This window comes from Argopecten irradians, chromosome 13, assembly GCF_041381155.1.
Source record: "Argopecten irradians isolate NY chromosome 13, Ai_NY, whole genome shotgun sequence".
Taxonomy (NCBI): domain Eukaryota; kingdom Metazoa; phylum Mollusca; class Bivalvia; order Pectinida; family Pectinidae; genus Argopecten; species Argopecten irradians.
In genome coordinates this window covers 22,654,736-22,671,713 of record NC_091146.1, presented here as the reverse complement: position 1 = coordinate 22,671,713, position 16,978 = coordinate 22,654,736, and the positions used below count along the sequence as shown (strand labels likewise).

The 16,978-nt window shown below is 35.1% G+C and overlaps 1 protein-coding gene across 2 annotated transcripts; it reads left to right on the top strand.

The window, feature by feature from the left end:
- The first annotated feature begins 3,265 nt into the window (after positions 1-3,265).
- Positions 3,266-16,741, top strand: LOC138306748 (cartilage intermediate layer protein 1-like). Of its 2 annotated transcripts, none has more exons than XM_069247209.1 (8): positions 3,266-3,620; positions 8,315-8,401; positions 9,114-9,278; positions 9,545-9,709; positions 10,267-10,560; positions 11,065-11,173; positions 11,449-11,606; positions 11,872-16,741. In XM_069247209.1, exons 1-8 carry the CDS (start codon positions 3,365-3,367, stop codon positions 14,043-14,045), a joined length of 3,408 nt encoding a protein of 1,135 aa, XP_069103310.1. In that variant the 5' UTR covers positions 3,266-3,364; the 3' UTR covers positions 14,046-16,741. The 2 variants fall into 2 exon arrangements, with proteins under 2 accessions (XP_069103310.1, XP_069103311.1); XM_069247210.1 differs by lacking the exon at positions 3,266-3,620 and adding an exon at positions 4,312-4,345.
- The last annotated feature ends 237 nt before the right edge of the window (positions 16,742-16,978 follow it).

Sequence of the window (16,978 nt, the reverse complement as noted above, 5' to 3'; positions counted from 1 at the left end):
GTAGTTGAATCTTTGTTTGTTTGTTTGATTAACTAACGTCCTATTAAAAGGCAGGTTTATGTAAGAACGGTCTCCGAAGTATGCGATGTGCAGCGTGTATGTAGTGCGATGTGCCTGTTTTGGGAGACTGCGGTATGTTCGTATTGTGTCTTCTTGTATAGTGGATATTTGCCCTTTGTATAGTGCTATGGCACTAAATCATGCCGCCGAAGACACCAAGTAACACACCTCACCAGGTCAGATTATACTGACAACGAGCGTACCAGTCGTCCCACTCCCTGTATACTAAGCGCTAATCACGAACAGAAAATACCAATTTTATAGACATTACACCGCATACATGGGAGGCCGTCCTTACATAATTAACGTTAATTATTCAAACAAACAAACAAAGTGTGTGTCTTGGCCAGGAGACAGAACCGAAAGCCTAGCTTTGTTATTTGCATCTTTGAGCTGTTTGGGATTTGTAATAACTGAAATCCAAGATTGCCGAATATAACCCTAATGGGGCATAAAATATTAATGGCAACAAGCATGAAATGAAGCTAGACATCATTTCGGTCCTAAAAGCACGTTTCAGAAAAATGCCAGGGTACATCGGAACCTATTTCTCTTTAGTCATTTAGGAGAGCATCATGCACTATTTCCTGGACTGAACATAGTACAAATTCTCCTTTCAATGGTTCATTATTTAGGAATCGTCATCATCGTAGGAGAGCCACAGGTGATCGCACTACACTACCCTACACTTTTCACCCGTGGGCAAACTCGTAAAATCGCCGTAGATAATTTATATGCATGAATAATTTGATAGGTTCCAGTACATTTTTGCGATGGGATTCCACCCAATCAGAGTAAGCGTTATGTACTGTATACGGCATCACAACAAAGATGTTTGGGTACGCGATACTGTGAGCGCATGAGCGGTGTATACACGTGTGTGTATGGGCCAGGTAAACTATGAACAAAAGCGTTGTTAGCTTCGTTCATAGCAGTATAAAACTTTATTTGGTATTTCTGTATAAGTGCTTTATACTAATAGTCTTAATGTTATTAGGTATAAAGTATTAATTAGGGCAAACCAATAAACCAGCCTTCATTCTGAAGAGCTCCGAAATATATATCTAGTATTCTAATTGGTCAATTCTAGTATATGAATTAGCATATTTTACGAGGATTTTACGAAAAGTTTGTCCACAGGAGATAAGTGTAGTGTAGTGTTGTGCGATCACACGTGGGTCTCCGACGATGAATCGTCATCAGTTGCATTTTGTTTAAGCATAGTTGTAAGGGATGTCTTGTTAGGTGTCATTTCCGGTTAAGAGGGCCAACAATATATATATCAGAACTATCGTGAAATGTAAGATTAATATTTCATAAATTTTCGGCACGCATAGGAGAAATATCTGACATCAGACAGCAATACCTTGGTGTAGGACAATCGAAGGTTAAAAATAAATAATCATTAACCTTCTGAAGAGTGCGACAACATGAATCTCAACCCAAGGTCAAGATTCCTTAGCTGTCACTCTGGCTAGGATTCCACTGCCGCGCGCAATAAAGCATAAAACATATCCTATTTACGATACGAGGCTAAATTATCAATACCGAAAGACCGGCCCACTAAACAATCGACTCTCTTTTTTTAAGATATAACACCATTTATTACCATACCGGGACATGTCATGCATTGTTGAGAGAGAAAACGAATAACCAAATTTAATATCCATCCCTCTGATCTACTATTATTAGGGCCCCGCATCGAGATGCGGGTGCCCTATAGTAATCAGGTTGTCCGTCTGTCCGTCCGTCCGTCTGTCCGTTTTTTTTCTTTTGCACATTAATGATGGAAGGGAGTGGAGTATTTTCCCCATATTTTACATGATGATTCCCCATCCATCCTAGATCTGCTTGGTAATTTTTCAGGCTGAAATTAAATTAAAAAATCGGCCATCTTGGATTTTAACATTTAAAAAAATCACAATGTTGTTGCTCTTAACTGATAAACATTTTGTTATAACATTATGATGCAAAGTTGTTCAGAATTAAACAAGGAGTTGACTGTCCAAAGGTAAGGTCATGGGCCAAGGTTACTAAGTCAAAGGTCAAGGTCAAATTTAAAAAAATTATTTTCTCATGAACATTTTGCTACAACATTTATAATGAAGCAGAGTTGTTCAGAATTAAACAAGAAGTCAACTCACCAAAGTTTTGACTGACCAAAGGTAAGATCATGGGGTCACTGCATCAAAGGTTGTGGACACATTTTCCATTTTTGGACTCATTAACAATTTGTTATGACATAATAAATAAAATTATTCATTGCTTAATATATTAATTAAAGTCAATATGATTAGAATCAAAATGGCTACATGATATGATTAGAATCAAAAAGGCTGCAAATCAGTCATCTTGGCACGTCAGACACATAGCGGGGCCCTTTCTGACGTGTCAGTGTTCTAGTTACCGTCAGTTGCCCTATTCACTGCCAGTCAAGTAGTAGTCATCATACCAATGAAACGTACTCTTAAGTGCACTGTATAAAGAAGGTAACAAGAAAGAACGTAAAGTTTATTAAAATTTATTAGTTAAAGGAGAGGGATAACATACTCTGTACCAGCTTTGAAATTTTTTGTAAAGGACATCGGTTCATATTCAATAGCGCAGACAATACTTTAAAACGATGATAAAGTCTGCATTTTGTTAAAGTTATTACATGATTCATAATTGGCGAAAACATTGACATGCTAATTTTCCTTCGTTAATAGTTGTATATGGAACACAAAGAGTGATTGAAAAAAGCTTTGAAAATCACTCAGTCTTATCCTACAGAAATGTTTGTAAACTATAGTTACAACACTGAATATATCCACTGTAAGTTATGCTTCATGTATGTTTATATTAACAATAACTGCTATTACAATAACTATAATTACTGTAGAAATGTCAAATAAACTTATATAATATGACATCTTGGACTGACCATATATACTTATATCACTACACTCTATCGTACTGTGTAAATTAAAACTTCAGCTTTGCAAGTATTTGTAATTTATTGTAATTTTTAACGTGTTTGTAGGTCTTGGTGATGATTAGCATATGAAAAAAAATTCGCAATGCGTCAATATCCAATTTAAGACTCATAATTATTCATGCCAAGTTTGTATGTGTATCTAGTATTGGACAAGTAATCGATTCATTGGATCATTTTGTCCAGTTGTTTAACTTCCTGGTACAACGCAGATATATATATATATATGTTAACCTCAGCTAAGCTTGCGCAAAAACGTCAGAGGGTTTCTCGAAGGTTTGAAGGTGCATAGTTAGGAATTGTGCTATCGAACATATCACACTCCTCGCCATGGATCTTAATCCAAATCAGAAATATCGGCCTTACAGTGGCGGCAGGGAGTTTTTGAACTTACAGAGAGAGCGGTCTGATGTCTTTCATATCGCTGTTAAACCCGTGTCTTCTCCGAATCGTATGAAAACTTGTTTCATCGTTGGAGCAGCGATTGTGAGTGTGAGCATTCTAGTTGCTATAGTTGTTGCTGTAACGGTTAGCATAATCGGTCCGGCTAATGAGCCTCATGAGCATTCATCACTTGAGGAAAAAGGTATAGTCAATTGTTTGTATTTCTAATTTAATGTAATTATCCTAAATATCTATATATGTCATTATTGCTTTGGTTTTCTTGGTTTATGTCGTTAAATTATGTTTATCAAATATCTGGTTCTGATATTTAATAAAGTGTTAGGTAAATAGAATCAAACCTTATATAGTTGGGTTTCTCCGTATCGGGCATTTCTACGTAAATAAAAGCGAATTCACAGACGAAATTCATATCAATAAATTGAAATTAAACAACCTGGATAATGAAATTCATATAGAGTAATGCTTCCCGGTCATTCATTTCTTATCTATATATTGATTGTCAGTACATTTTTGTCCTTTATTTGTTGACATTTTCATATAGGAATACCATACAGATAAAAAACACCCATTTATTCATACAACGTACATGCATACTTTAATGGTTCATAATAATTTCTAAACTTTGTACTGATCAAAATCTATATAGTTGTGAATTGATATTTAATAACTTGTGCTAACATCTAGTTCTAAAACTGAATTGTTAAATCAATCAAACTATATTTGATCGTTTTATTGACAATGACTATGTTTCCCCAGTCTTCGATATTTTAAGGAGGCACAAACTTTATTTTTTACATGTAAAGCGTATGAAAGATATGGCCTCTGAGGTTTTTAAATTTTTAAATGATATTCTCCTCATATTTTACAAATTTCGTTGAGAATAAAGGATGAACACCTCCACTTATGGTAAGAGATCTTTTCGTTTCGCTGCTTTGCAGGTGTGGAACAGTCTGCCAAATGAATGTCGGCTAGCTGAAAACTACAATTCGTTTCGCAGACTGCTTCACGCCTGGGATACACAGATCTGCTCCTGTACCATCTGTACACACCATATAGGATGAGTTGTTCCCCTTTGGAATCTGCCTGCTTGAAACTATATCATACAACCTGTGATATTTCAAACCTTTTCAAAAATCATTACTTTTATAAACCTTATTTTAGCTTATTGTTTTCTACCTATGACTTCAATATCTATTTTTTAATTCACACTATGTTAGTGTATATCCTGTATTTTTTTCTACACTTTGCTAAATTAGCATTTATGTACATTACACTTCAGTGTCTTAACCTATTTTGTGTAACATTTGTGTGATATACAAGTGTAATTATTAAGTTATTACCTTTAAATTAAATTTTCTTATTTCTGCTAAACTGTCATAGCTGTTTCTAACTAAATATCATGTATCTATTGCATGTCTGTTATAGTTAAATTGTTGTCTGTCTATATATGTATTACCTGTTTGTACAGTGATATGTTTACATATGTTTGTCGCAAGTATAGCACTACAGTGCTAATGTTATTATGTTCCTCATGTATGCGACTCTAAATAAAACTTCTTGACTCTTGTCAATTGTCAATTGTCCATGGTAAAGAAAAGTTAGTTGTGAACTTAAAGATGCTCCACTGCCGACAGAGCATAAATGATATTCATAATTTGAACAATAATTGGTGTTTAATCGTGTATATATATGTCTAATTAACACAAAAAATAATATAAAATAATTTATTTCGCCATTGGTGCATGAGCAATTAGTACTTCATTACATATAGGATATAGTGACACGGAATTTTTGCGGGATGCAATTAATTATTTTTCATATTTTTAACTTAAGTAAAATTAGAAGCTCAAACTTTTCAATGGTGGTAATGGTGTAAAGTCAGTAACTTTTGCAACTGAAGAAAAATACTAAATCGTCTGCTCTTGTTTTTAATAGTAAAAGATACCATGTGTCAGCGGTGGAGCATCTTTAACAGGAAGCAATGTGTGTTTATTTACAGTGAAAGATAATTCTAGTAGAATATATAGACTTTGAATAACATTTTCAACTTCAACATCATTCCTAGAATAAGTGCACAATAATTTCTCTTTCTAAATTATAAAGATTACAAACAAAGGTTTTACTTCGAAAAGAAAATATTTTGTTGTTAGATATGGTGGGATATTATAAACTGTTACCACTGACGTTTTGAATTGTTAGTGCAGTGTATAAATGTCCGCCCAGTCATCCTAAAGTTAAAAATGTTGTTTTATTATGTCCATATGTTTCAAGATACATCTAGAATTGTCTCCAAGGAAAGAAATATTTTCTCTCTGGCTTTGACCTCGAGAAAATGACTCTTTCCACAAAGATAATTATAGATGTATCCCTCCACAGGGGCCATATAGGGATTGGATTTCGTTTTTATGTTAACCATGCTTGTATGGAGCAATTCCTCTAAGAATATATTCTATGGGGCGCGTTAGCGCCCCATATTGAATATATTCTTAGAGGAATTGCTCCATACAAGCATGGTTAACATAAAAACGAAATCCAATCCCTATATTTACACTCACATGAATTTTTTTATTTATATTTTATACAATAAAATCGTCATTTGAAAGTGACGTAATTATTCAATAAATGTCGGTCAAAAGTGGGAGGAGCTTACTCAATTGAACAGCGAATGATGACGCTTCACGTAAGGTAGAATTATTCATCCGCGACGACAAAAAAGTTCAATATTTTAGTGTAAAATAAACATGACAAACAAAGTAAATTTCAGAGATAATTTTATTTAATCAGATCAGAACTTTAAATACATATTCAATTTTGCTAAAAGTTAATATATTGCGTAATAACATAAAGAATTTGTACACGGCCACATGTGTGAACTCGGTGACCGTTATTGTGCAGCGAGGCGAAGCTGACGCACGCTTACACACTTGAGTTTGTTGAAGTTGTCAAAACACCGATTTTCAAGTAGCTCAATGTGTTTGAGATGTCGTCTGACTTGACGATATTACATCCTTGGGAGCCATGTGATTCGCCATCGATAGATGAAACAAATTCACTTGTGTTCGATGGATACAATGTATTTGTGGTGACGCGTAACTGTCAACACGTGGATTATTAGCGGTGCATGTTTTATAATACACATGATTAAATTCTCAAAGAACAAAGACAAGAGGATATGTTTATAACTGACCTCTATCAGAGGGTCTCACGCCCGTCCACCCCAAAGGCTCGATCGTGGGACGAACACAGACACAGAGGTAATGTTTACATTTGACACCCATCATTTTTAACAAAAATGAAAGCACGTCTCCCGGTCGGGATATTTTTCCGTTTCTTTATACAATTGTTAATTTAAAAATTGTTTGAATCATATATAAATATAAAACATGTATATATTGTTTACATTTTTCCAAAATTCTATGAAAAACAACAATATACACGTAATGTTGCGTCAAAATGTAAACAAAGCCAAGTGTTTCTTTTAAAAAAAAGTAGTCATTTTACGTTGCACAGAACATTTTCATACGCAAGTTCAAAGTTCAATGTTACCATGCAGTTATGGTAAACAAAATCGGCTAGTATTAGCGTATAGTGACCAAGCCTAGCAAGTGTAAATATAATTTTATAATATAACATAATTGCAGTATGTACTAGTGAAACAGGGGAGGTGAATAATGTTTCAACAATTTCAATAGGATTATTTTGCAAATATCTTTTAATTGCAGATACATTGCTATTGTATATAAGAAATTTTCAATGATATAGCTTTGGATAAATTCATCATATGAATTTTGTTTTCTGTATTCAAATCTTTAATAAAATCTCCAATCAATAGATAACTTTTTCATACCACTGTGTTTAAAATACTGTTTTACCATCTATCTTTATAAATTGTATTATTGTTGCACCTGACGGTTGTTTGCATGAGTGACCTCCCTTTAATTGAAATAAAGTCATCTGTGTTATCTAGTCTGTACTAAGCCCCTAACACATATTTCATAAACATTACTTCAGTGGATTAGCTATATTTAGCTTCCTCCAACATTCACTAATCTACATATTAAATTACACATATTAGTAACAAAAACCTTCAATTTGCTCGGAGACTGATATAATCTCGTGAGTCGAAATCACCCGAATTCATTCCCAAACTACAAAAATTGCAATCTTGAACTGAATTTTTTCCTTTTTAAGTTATATGTGCCGTAGGTTTCATACTCAAGAATCAAGAGCTTTTGATATTTTATTCACCACCAAAATGTTGACAATTATAATACTTTCAGATTTTACAAGTACAAACGAGAGCTGAAAATGATTTTTGGCAGAAAATCATTATGCATATACAGTGCAATTAAATGTATACTGTCAACAATGAAACCAAACTGTGGTCTACAATTCATTTAACATTTTGTACAGTAATATTAGTACTTGTAAACTGGTTTCCATCTAAACAAACAATAGGCATAAAAATAAGAATTTTACAGTGCTTAATTTCTGTGTTATGGTTAACGCTTATAAGGCATCGTACTGTATACGTTTGTCTGTCCATTTGGATTATTTATTTTCTCAACTTAATTTATTTTAATTTCAATAGCTACAAATTACCTGATGAATTTGTTTTCTTTTTCTGTCACACGATGCTCTATAAAAGTGGTAGTTTCTTTTCCTGCTTAGCGCTCAGCACGATTGGTTTGTCTATTGACAGTATAATGTGACCGGGTGTTATACAATCGAATACATGATGTTTTCATTCCATGCTGCTGGTTATATGAATACATACGGATTTCGGCTGATATTTTGCCCTATATCTATTAATTTAATGTGTACACCTAAATGTATTTTCGTTTGTCTAGTGTTATTCGTTTTCTATATGATTAGGTTCGACGACAACAAGCGGCACGCCCGTAGCAACGACATTACATTCTACACCCGGAACAACCGCTACTACAACACAAGCACCAAGTAGTACGTAGTAATTTCCACATGTTGTATAGTTATTCCCACGCAACGAAATTAAGAGGGTATACTGAAATCGGATTGTCCGTCCATCCGTCCGTCTGCCTGTCTGTATAACTTTATCCGACTATCTCCTCCTAAACTACCTGTCAGATTTTGATACAAATTTGGTACACAGAACTCTGACATAAAGGGGAATTGAGTATATTATATAGGGTTCTGCAATGTCCCCTATTAATGGAGTTATTACTGAATTAGTGCAGCAGCGGTATTAGTCGTCCACTCTGGGGACAGTTCTAGACACTATTATTGTCGGAAGATTAAATATCGGTATATTCATGCAAAAGTATAATCGCCGCTAAGTAAAATAGCCGTGAATTAAATGAGAAGTAAGATGTATAACCTATTTCAATATACATATATTGACAAATCTGCGAGCATTGCTTCCGTGTATTCGTATAAAAAGAACATCGCGGATTTGTCTTCGCGAAAGAAACTGAATAACTAAAAGGTAATTCCATCTGTATTGCTTTGTTGGTGATGAAATCATGTGTAGCAAATTTGATTAAATCGGATTGCTGAGAAAATGGTTTTGATATGACAATTGTTTTTAGAACGGATTTATTTGTATGTATGCGCATGGAAATTTTGGCGGAAGCTGTATAACAAAAAGTTCGATTTGGGCAATTCTGTTCACATCATCATCAATTTTAATCAACAGCAAATGGGACCTGGAATAATTGGGGAGCCTGGACTTCATGTGGTGCCACATGTGGAACCGGATACCACACTAGATATAGGACATGCCTTCGCACTACACCGAACGATCCAATCTGCAAAGGAGAATATGTTCAAACGTCAGCGTGTTCTGTAGCAACCTGTCCAGGTATCATTCAACATAATATATATCCAAGACCAAGATTATATATATGTAATAATATCAACATTCAATGATCTTTTATGTATCGGTCGACAAATGACATTTTTCATAAGATAAAAATAAAGTCAAAATGATTTATGACTTGTGATATTAATTGTCGTTTTACATGTAGCCATAATAGTCGCCAATGTTTAAGCAAATTATTCATAAAAATCAATATTTCATTTGAAATGAAAACTGAATCTGTTTTATGATTGTGATTTATATCGCAGTGTATGGAGTGTGGACCACGTGGTCGGGCTGGGCAGTTTGTGACGTCACGTGTGGTAGTGGTACACAGCAAAGGACGAGGGTTTGTCAGAAAGCGTCATTATCAGACTTAGACTGTGTAGGAAGCTCGTCCCAGTCTCAGACATGTAATACATGGAATTGTCCAGGTATGTTAATCGTTAAGGTGCTTTATGTTAAATAGGAAGTTTAATATGATAATTCTGAACATTTAATTCAACTGATACAGTCGGTCAACAACTTTCTAAGCGTAAACATAAAAAAGCCCAATTCCGATTTGAGGAGGATCTGACAATATTCCGTAAGGGGTCATGTTTGGATGACCTTTGTACCACGTGTACTTCAGATAAAATGCGTTTTCTACACATTGCTAAATCAACACCATTTCGTCGCAGAATACATATACAATTAGCTTTGTTGTGCTGTTTGGGCGAGATAACCTTGCACACGAAAATAGTTCTGACATTTTTTAAAAACAATTTCGTCCCCGTTAAGTCACATTAAAGATTCTGGCAGCAGCAATTTCATTGGCCATTTCCAAAGGTCACCTTGACATGACCCTTAATGGGGTGTTGTCAGATCCTCGGTTGATTTGATATAAACCAATGGCGTATCGCTGCATGTTTGGCTTTCCATATGAATACATATTTTCTTAATGAATAAAAATGAATTTTAATAAAACGTTGTCAGTATATTTTGTTGATAGATTGTTCTCAAACTTGTACCACCGGCTCCCTGAATGCCGACTGTACGGCTTGTGAGTGTACATCAAATAATGTACAAGGGATTGTACTCAACCATGCAAATGTCCCCTTGAGCGAGGCTTCGGTTGCACACGCTCGTGTTCCGTACAAGACCTTAGCGACAACCAATGAAACTGGAGGATTTACATTGGATACGACATGTGACGCAGTGGAAATCATCATCACTAGGACGGGATATGCTGACGTCACAGCGGTCGTCACGGGAACAACGGTTTCTGTCCAGATGTCACTCATAAGTATGCAAATGTTCTTTGTATAAGTGTATACTTCATTAATTTATGTTGATATCCCATGATAGAGAAGTGTGTCATTGTTTTTTTTTTCACCATTTATTGAATTTTATGTAGTTGAATTGAGTCAATCAGTAGAGCATCCGGCTAATTACTATAAACTAGAAACACTTCTACATCCGGCAAATATATATGATAATACCAACGTGAAAAACTACTGATGAGTACTATAACAAAATGTTAATGCCACAACAATCATATGACAACAGCTTTCAAATCTTATATGTCGACAAAGAGAACAGACTCGTTGCTACCCCAATTCCAATTCGATCACTAATTTCTAACTTCTAAAATCCACTCCTGCTACATTCACACAATTGGTAAAATGTTGTTTTGTTGTTATTACATTCAGAATGTTCAATTTTGTTTGTATTATTTGAAAGTTATTAGTTTGTTATTGTAAAACAGTATGAAGAAGCAATAAGTAAAAATCTCATATCTTTGTTGTAGAATACCCAGCTATCATTATGAACCCAAAATCACGGGTCCGAGTACAGGGAGAAAATGTCACGTTTTGTTGTGAAGCATTCGGAACTCCCGCCATATCAAGTTACGAATGGTAACTTAAATTCATATCACTACTTTTACAAATTGAGATTTCTATTGTCTATTACATAATCATATGTATCCATTTTGTGATATGTAAAATGACAAATAACTCGAAATACACAGACAACACGCCGTTTAAAAACAAGTGAAAATATGACGTAAGGAAAAACTGATAAATGTATTAATTCGCAAGAACAATCGGTGTGATATGTTAATCCGTGTTCAATTTTGGTTAATCTTAAGTTTCCTTTCTTTTTGTATTTTTTTATATTTGTTCTGTTCCAGGATGAAAGATGGCGTTTTACTTGATGACTCCAAGTACCCAGACGGTTTCAATCTGACACTCAATGACGTCACTTCAAGTGACAGTGGCCAGTACAAATGTCGCGCCAACAGTCCTGTCGGGGCTATTTATTCTTCATCGGCATTGCTAACAGTAAAACGTAAGTTAAATTGTTCGTGGATGCATTGGGGAATTTAGGCATTTTATTGTTTCCATGGTTTATGGATTTGCTGTTTTTTTACAGTGAAAATCAATTTTTATAACACAAATATGTGCTTAATTTTGCAAAGATCCGGACTTAATTTCAACTTATTTTTCAACTTCTTTGCTATCACATGATTTTATTATAAATCTAGTGAAAACTTATGTTTGCCTGTTTTAAATCGTACTGAAGACAAGTACTATCGCAGCGTTCTTGGTTACAGAAACTCAATCGGAATTTTGCATGGATGCATACGAGGAAAAGAAGATACATCTACCATCTGATTGCGTGCAAGACGATGGTACAACACTGTATGAAGTCGGGGGATGCGCTGAAAAGACTTGTCGTGGTAATTCAAATGAAGATGGATTATGCGGTGCTAGTAAAAAATATTGTTGCATACCATCCTCCGATGAAGAAAGAACTGTCCAATGCGATGGTTATACTCTACAAGTTCTCGTAGTAACCGGATGTTCTTGTGGACAATGCTCTTCTGGTGATATCACGATACAAGGACAAGTAAACGGTCTAAATACTGGGATCCCGTTACGTATCGGCACAGTTTACGTGAATGGTTCTTCTGTTGCCAGGACAACTTTCTCTGGTCTTTTTTCATTCACTGTACCCGCCGGTACAATACGCGTTGCTATAACCCTAGAGGATATCATCTTCAACACACTATTAACGACAACAAAGCTGATAACTTTAGGCGAGTCTACGAAAGGCACTGTGTATCAGAGGATAACGTTACTCGAAGCTGCACCTCCGATAACAATTTCTTCTGATGTAGAAAATACAGTTTCGATGGGAAACGATAGTGGTATGCCGGCCGTGACAGAGTTAGTCATACCACCAAATGCGTTCGTTGATGCGTCTGGTAACCCATATAATGGCATTGTTAAAGCAAGCGTCAACATGTTTGATCCGCGAAATTTGAGTAGTATTTCCACTGCGCCAGGTTCGTTTGAATTCGTAGATGCGGAAGGTGAAACACAAAACCTTCAAACATTTGGTGTCATTGTAGTGGATTTCAAAGACGAATCTGGAAATAAACTAAATGTCGCTGGAAACGTTACGATCAAAATGGATGCTGCTTTGGTTGAAAGTGCTGATCCTGCAGATCCATCAGATGTGAAATTGTGGGGATTAGACGATGTCACTGGTATGTGGGAAGAAATCGGATCAATGGTTGTGGAAACTACTACACGAAAAAAGAGACAGACTCTAACCAATTATCTCGTTGGTACGACACCCATTAGTGCATTCCGTGCTATCAACCTAGATTACAAATACGGCTTCAATTTGTGTTTTTTCAAGGTGTCTGTAGTGGATGCAAACGACATTCAAATAGATAATTTCAATTTACAAATGATACACATGCGATATCCAGGAGCATTGTATCCAAGTACTTCATCTGAGTACGTCACAGCAGTTCAGACTGTATCCGCAAATAGTTTTGATCTTCAGAGTATTTGGTGTCGAAGTGACTCGTGGGGTTATATACGAGCGTACAAAGGTAGCGACGAATATCGTCCAGGCGATCCAGATTCTAGCGGACTATCAGCGACTGCTCTTTCGCGTTTGGATTATGAAACTATAAATGATCCACTCGGCATCAAGTCGAAGTTTTTGACTTCTACCGACGGCCCCTTTTATGACGATTGGGGAAGTGCATACTATGCGCCATCAACAGAAAACCATTTTCGCTTTCATGAAGGTTTCGCCCCCTTCCCGGATTGTACAATTCCTGATGGAAAACCAATGGATCCAGCTGTTGCAATGAGAAGATCTATGATGACAAAAAATGATCTTGGACCCACACTTTGGTATCCATATACACATGAACAGTACCAGAACAACTATAGAGTCTGTATGATAAAAATAGTAGTAAATGGATCAACAGATGGACTTTCCTTTTCAGTTAAAAGTATTGCGGGAGTAAACAGCGGAATAGAAGACACAATCCTTGGTGTACGTCAAGTCGCCGTGGAAGATGGTGGAGCTTGTGTGGAATACAAATGTAGCGGAGTTTTCCCTTCATTTCAAAACATGATAAATGACATTACCCAACCTCCTACCATTATAAACGATGAAACCAAAATCATGATCACGCCAAGTGGTCGATATTGTACGGTGTCGTGGGAAGGTGAAATAAAATCACATAGTAGTAATTCTGGAACAAGTAACATTGGCGGCTCTTCGCATGAATGGCTCATTCCGGACACGGAGGAGCACGGTGTCTATATATATGAACAAACTTTAAACTATAACAGTATCGATTGGACCGAATTCCGTAAGACGACAAGGAATATGTGTAAGGAGGGCGTGAAAAGTCCAGGCTCTGCAAACCCCACCATGAACAGAGAGGGACCTGCTGTTATATATACTTGTATATAATCCAGAACATTTGACGACGATGTACATTTAATCTCGCGAAATGTCGTCAGTCCTGTCCCCTGGTATAGACACACCATTATCTATATAATGGTAGTTTCTGCTCAAGCATATTACGGACGTAAGGCAGCGATTGGATGTTTATTGTTTGTAAATATTTAAAAAAAATATTTGTTTAGAAATAGCCCATTTGTTTGCCATCTTGCAGTATGTGCCTCTTTCGCTTTATAAGGAATTGATACTTATGAAAGCAGTTTTAATTTAAAACCTTGAAATAATGATTGTTGAAATGGATAAAAAGTACATTGAAAATGCCATAGATAAAAATTATTAAGGGCCAAACACATGTGACGACAGATGGTTTAAAGTCTAGGAAGAAATTAAGGGGATTCAATTCTGTTTGAGGAATGAGGCGTAATTAACGAATAACTGTTCCAGCTATCCAGTTTTGTTATATGAAACACACATGCGATTTAGTGTACTTTCAGCTGTACCTTTATTGAAGATCGATGGGGTATAAATATGACGTATTTACGTGTTGAATTATTACCTAGAAAAAATTCAAGGAAGGAAAACTACTTTCCAGCTTCAAACTATAATAAATCCATAATAATCAGAATATCTATTACGACGCTTTAAATTGTTCCGAAATTATGACAAATGTGTTATTTTCATCATCACGATTTAGAGGTATGAATAAGGGGTAACACATACTGCTTATTAAAGTAAAAAGAGTTAACATATTACTCATACCCGGAAATTTAGCAAGCAATGGTGTAAAATATGTTTTTTCTTCTAAATTAGGTATAATCTGGAAGTAAAGGACTATGTATGGTTTTGGCGCGTTTTGCTCCAAAATAAGTCAATTTTTCAAAACTGGTATTTAGCATTTAGATGGTTGGAATTTACATATTTCGTACATTCCTTGTAATTGAAACATTTTTAAAAAAAATCAAAGATTTAGTTGCCATGGTACATAAAATATGCATAGATTATGAAAATATTGTTAATGTTTCAACCATTTCCACATTTTCATAATTTATGGTTACCATAGCAACTACAGTCATTAATCATTAAATAACAATTCAGGAAATCTGACGAATTAGGGGAGCCAGAAAGGGTCCAAACCATACGCAGTCCTTTGACCGTGTCTTTGTCAGAGGTGGACAAAACAATTAATCATGAAATATTTGTATTCATTTATAACATAACGGATGTTTAACATTTTCCCAAATGTAGGCAAAAACGTTATCATTCTGAAATTGGTTTTAGTGTAACTCAGTGATCGGTATTTGTCTTTCATCTAAATTATAATGTACTATTATGATAATGATGACATTATTAGTATACAAATCTTAACCAATGAACACTTAAAAACGGCTTATTACAGACTACAACAAATACTGCAGATAACGTCTTAATCATCCATTTGTATAAACTACATTCCACATATCCAAGAATTGTTGCCTTTAATTTTATGTCATGAAAATTTATTTAAATGTCTATTATAGTGTTGTTTCTTAATTTAAATCATATCGGTTTCAAGTCAGGTCAGAACTACTTACAGTCATCATGCTTAGGCCGTCGCCGTGCGCCGTTCGTAAACTTTTCTTTCAAACAATCAACAACCGAAAGACACAGGGTACTGATACTGAACCTGCAGCATGCAGAGATAAAGGGCTAGCAAGTTTGTTCAAATGCTGTACATTGACCTTCTTTCAAGGTCACAGGAATCAAAACGGCTAAAATCTGTAAAAAAAAATCTTATCAAAAACTGAAATTGAACCTGTGTCATGCTATGACAAAAGGAATATAGTTTGTTTGAAATAATGACCTTGACCGCAATTTAAGTTCAAAAGGGTCAAATAGGCTAAAATCTCTTTTTAAATTATTGTAAATAACTAAGGCCTGGCGACTTGACATTGGGCACATAAGCATACTAGGATTAAAGGCTACCAGGTGTGTTCAAGTCAATGACATTTACCTACTTTTAAGGTAAAAGTCATTAAATATTTCAGAAACTTACAGCTGTAAATAAGGAGTTCCTGATTTTGCCTTGCTTAGTAGCCACTACAGTGACTGTATGTTGTGTCTATGTTGTTTTGTGCCAATAGTCAGATGACCGTTAGACCTCTTGTTCGATCTTAAAACATATAGGATATTTAATTAATGTTAATGTTGAGTTGTGTGAAGTCTAAAAAGTTTTTATTTTCGCGAGACGAGTTTCTTAAAATCTCATGAAATTTACACAAATTTAAGATACTTTTTATCACATAACAACCTACATTTCGTAGAATTTCACGTCCAAATGTAATACGAAAATCCAGCGGATGGCGCCATTTATATCCGCCCTCCTTGAAATACTGACATCACTTTATTTTTCCTAAAGTCATATTATTTTTCTATCACGACGTCATCGTGAATTTCACACCAATGAAAATCGCTCTAGGTCATCAGACACTAGTGAACTATCCAACAATATTACAGGGGCAAATTCACTAGATATCAGGCGGATTATGTGATAAAATCATTTGTTCTTTACAAGGTGATCGCGAAGGCAGTTTCGATTGTTATTTATTATTTCTTGTTTGTCTTTCAATATCTTTCCAATCATGCTCTTTATAACATATGTTAAGTGACTTGTATTTTTTATCTATTTTTATACTGTTTGTAAAAAGGTAAATAAATGTTAAATGTGACGAGTGATTTGTTTTTAAAACGACGGCAAAAATTTTTTTATCTCGTACTTCTCAAATTACGTGACAAATGGTTATGATATTAACTTCTAAAAGACAAAACAATTTATGACGGTGAACCAATAAACTCTGACCTTAGATTTGACCCAGACCTCTCTAATTTAATGGTGTATTTTTTCTTTTTGCAAAACAACATCAGTAAATCCAAAACTGGCTTCTACATTCATTATGCCACTTGTT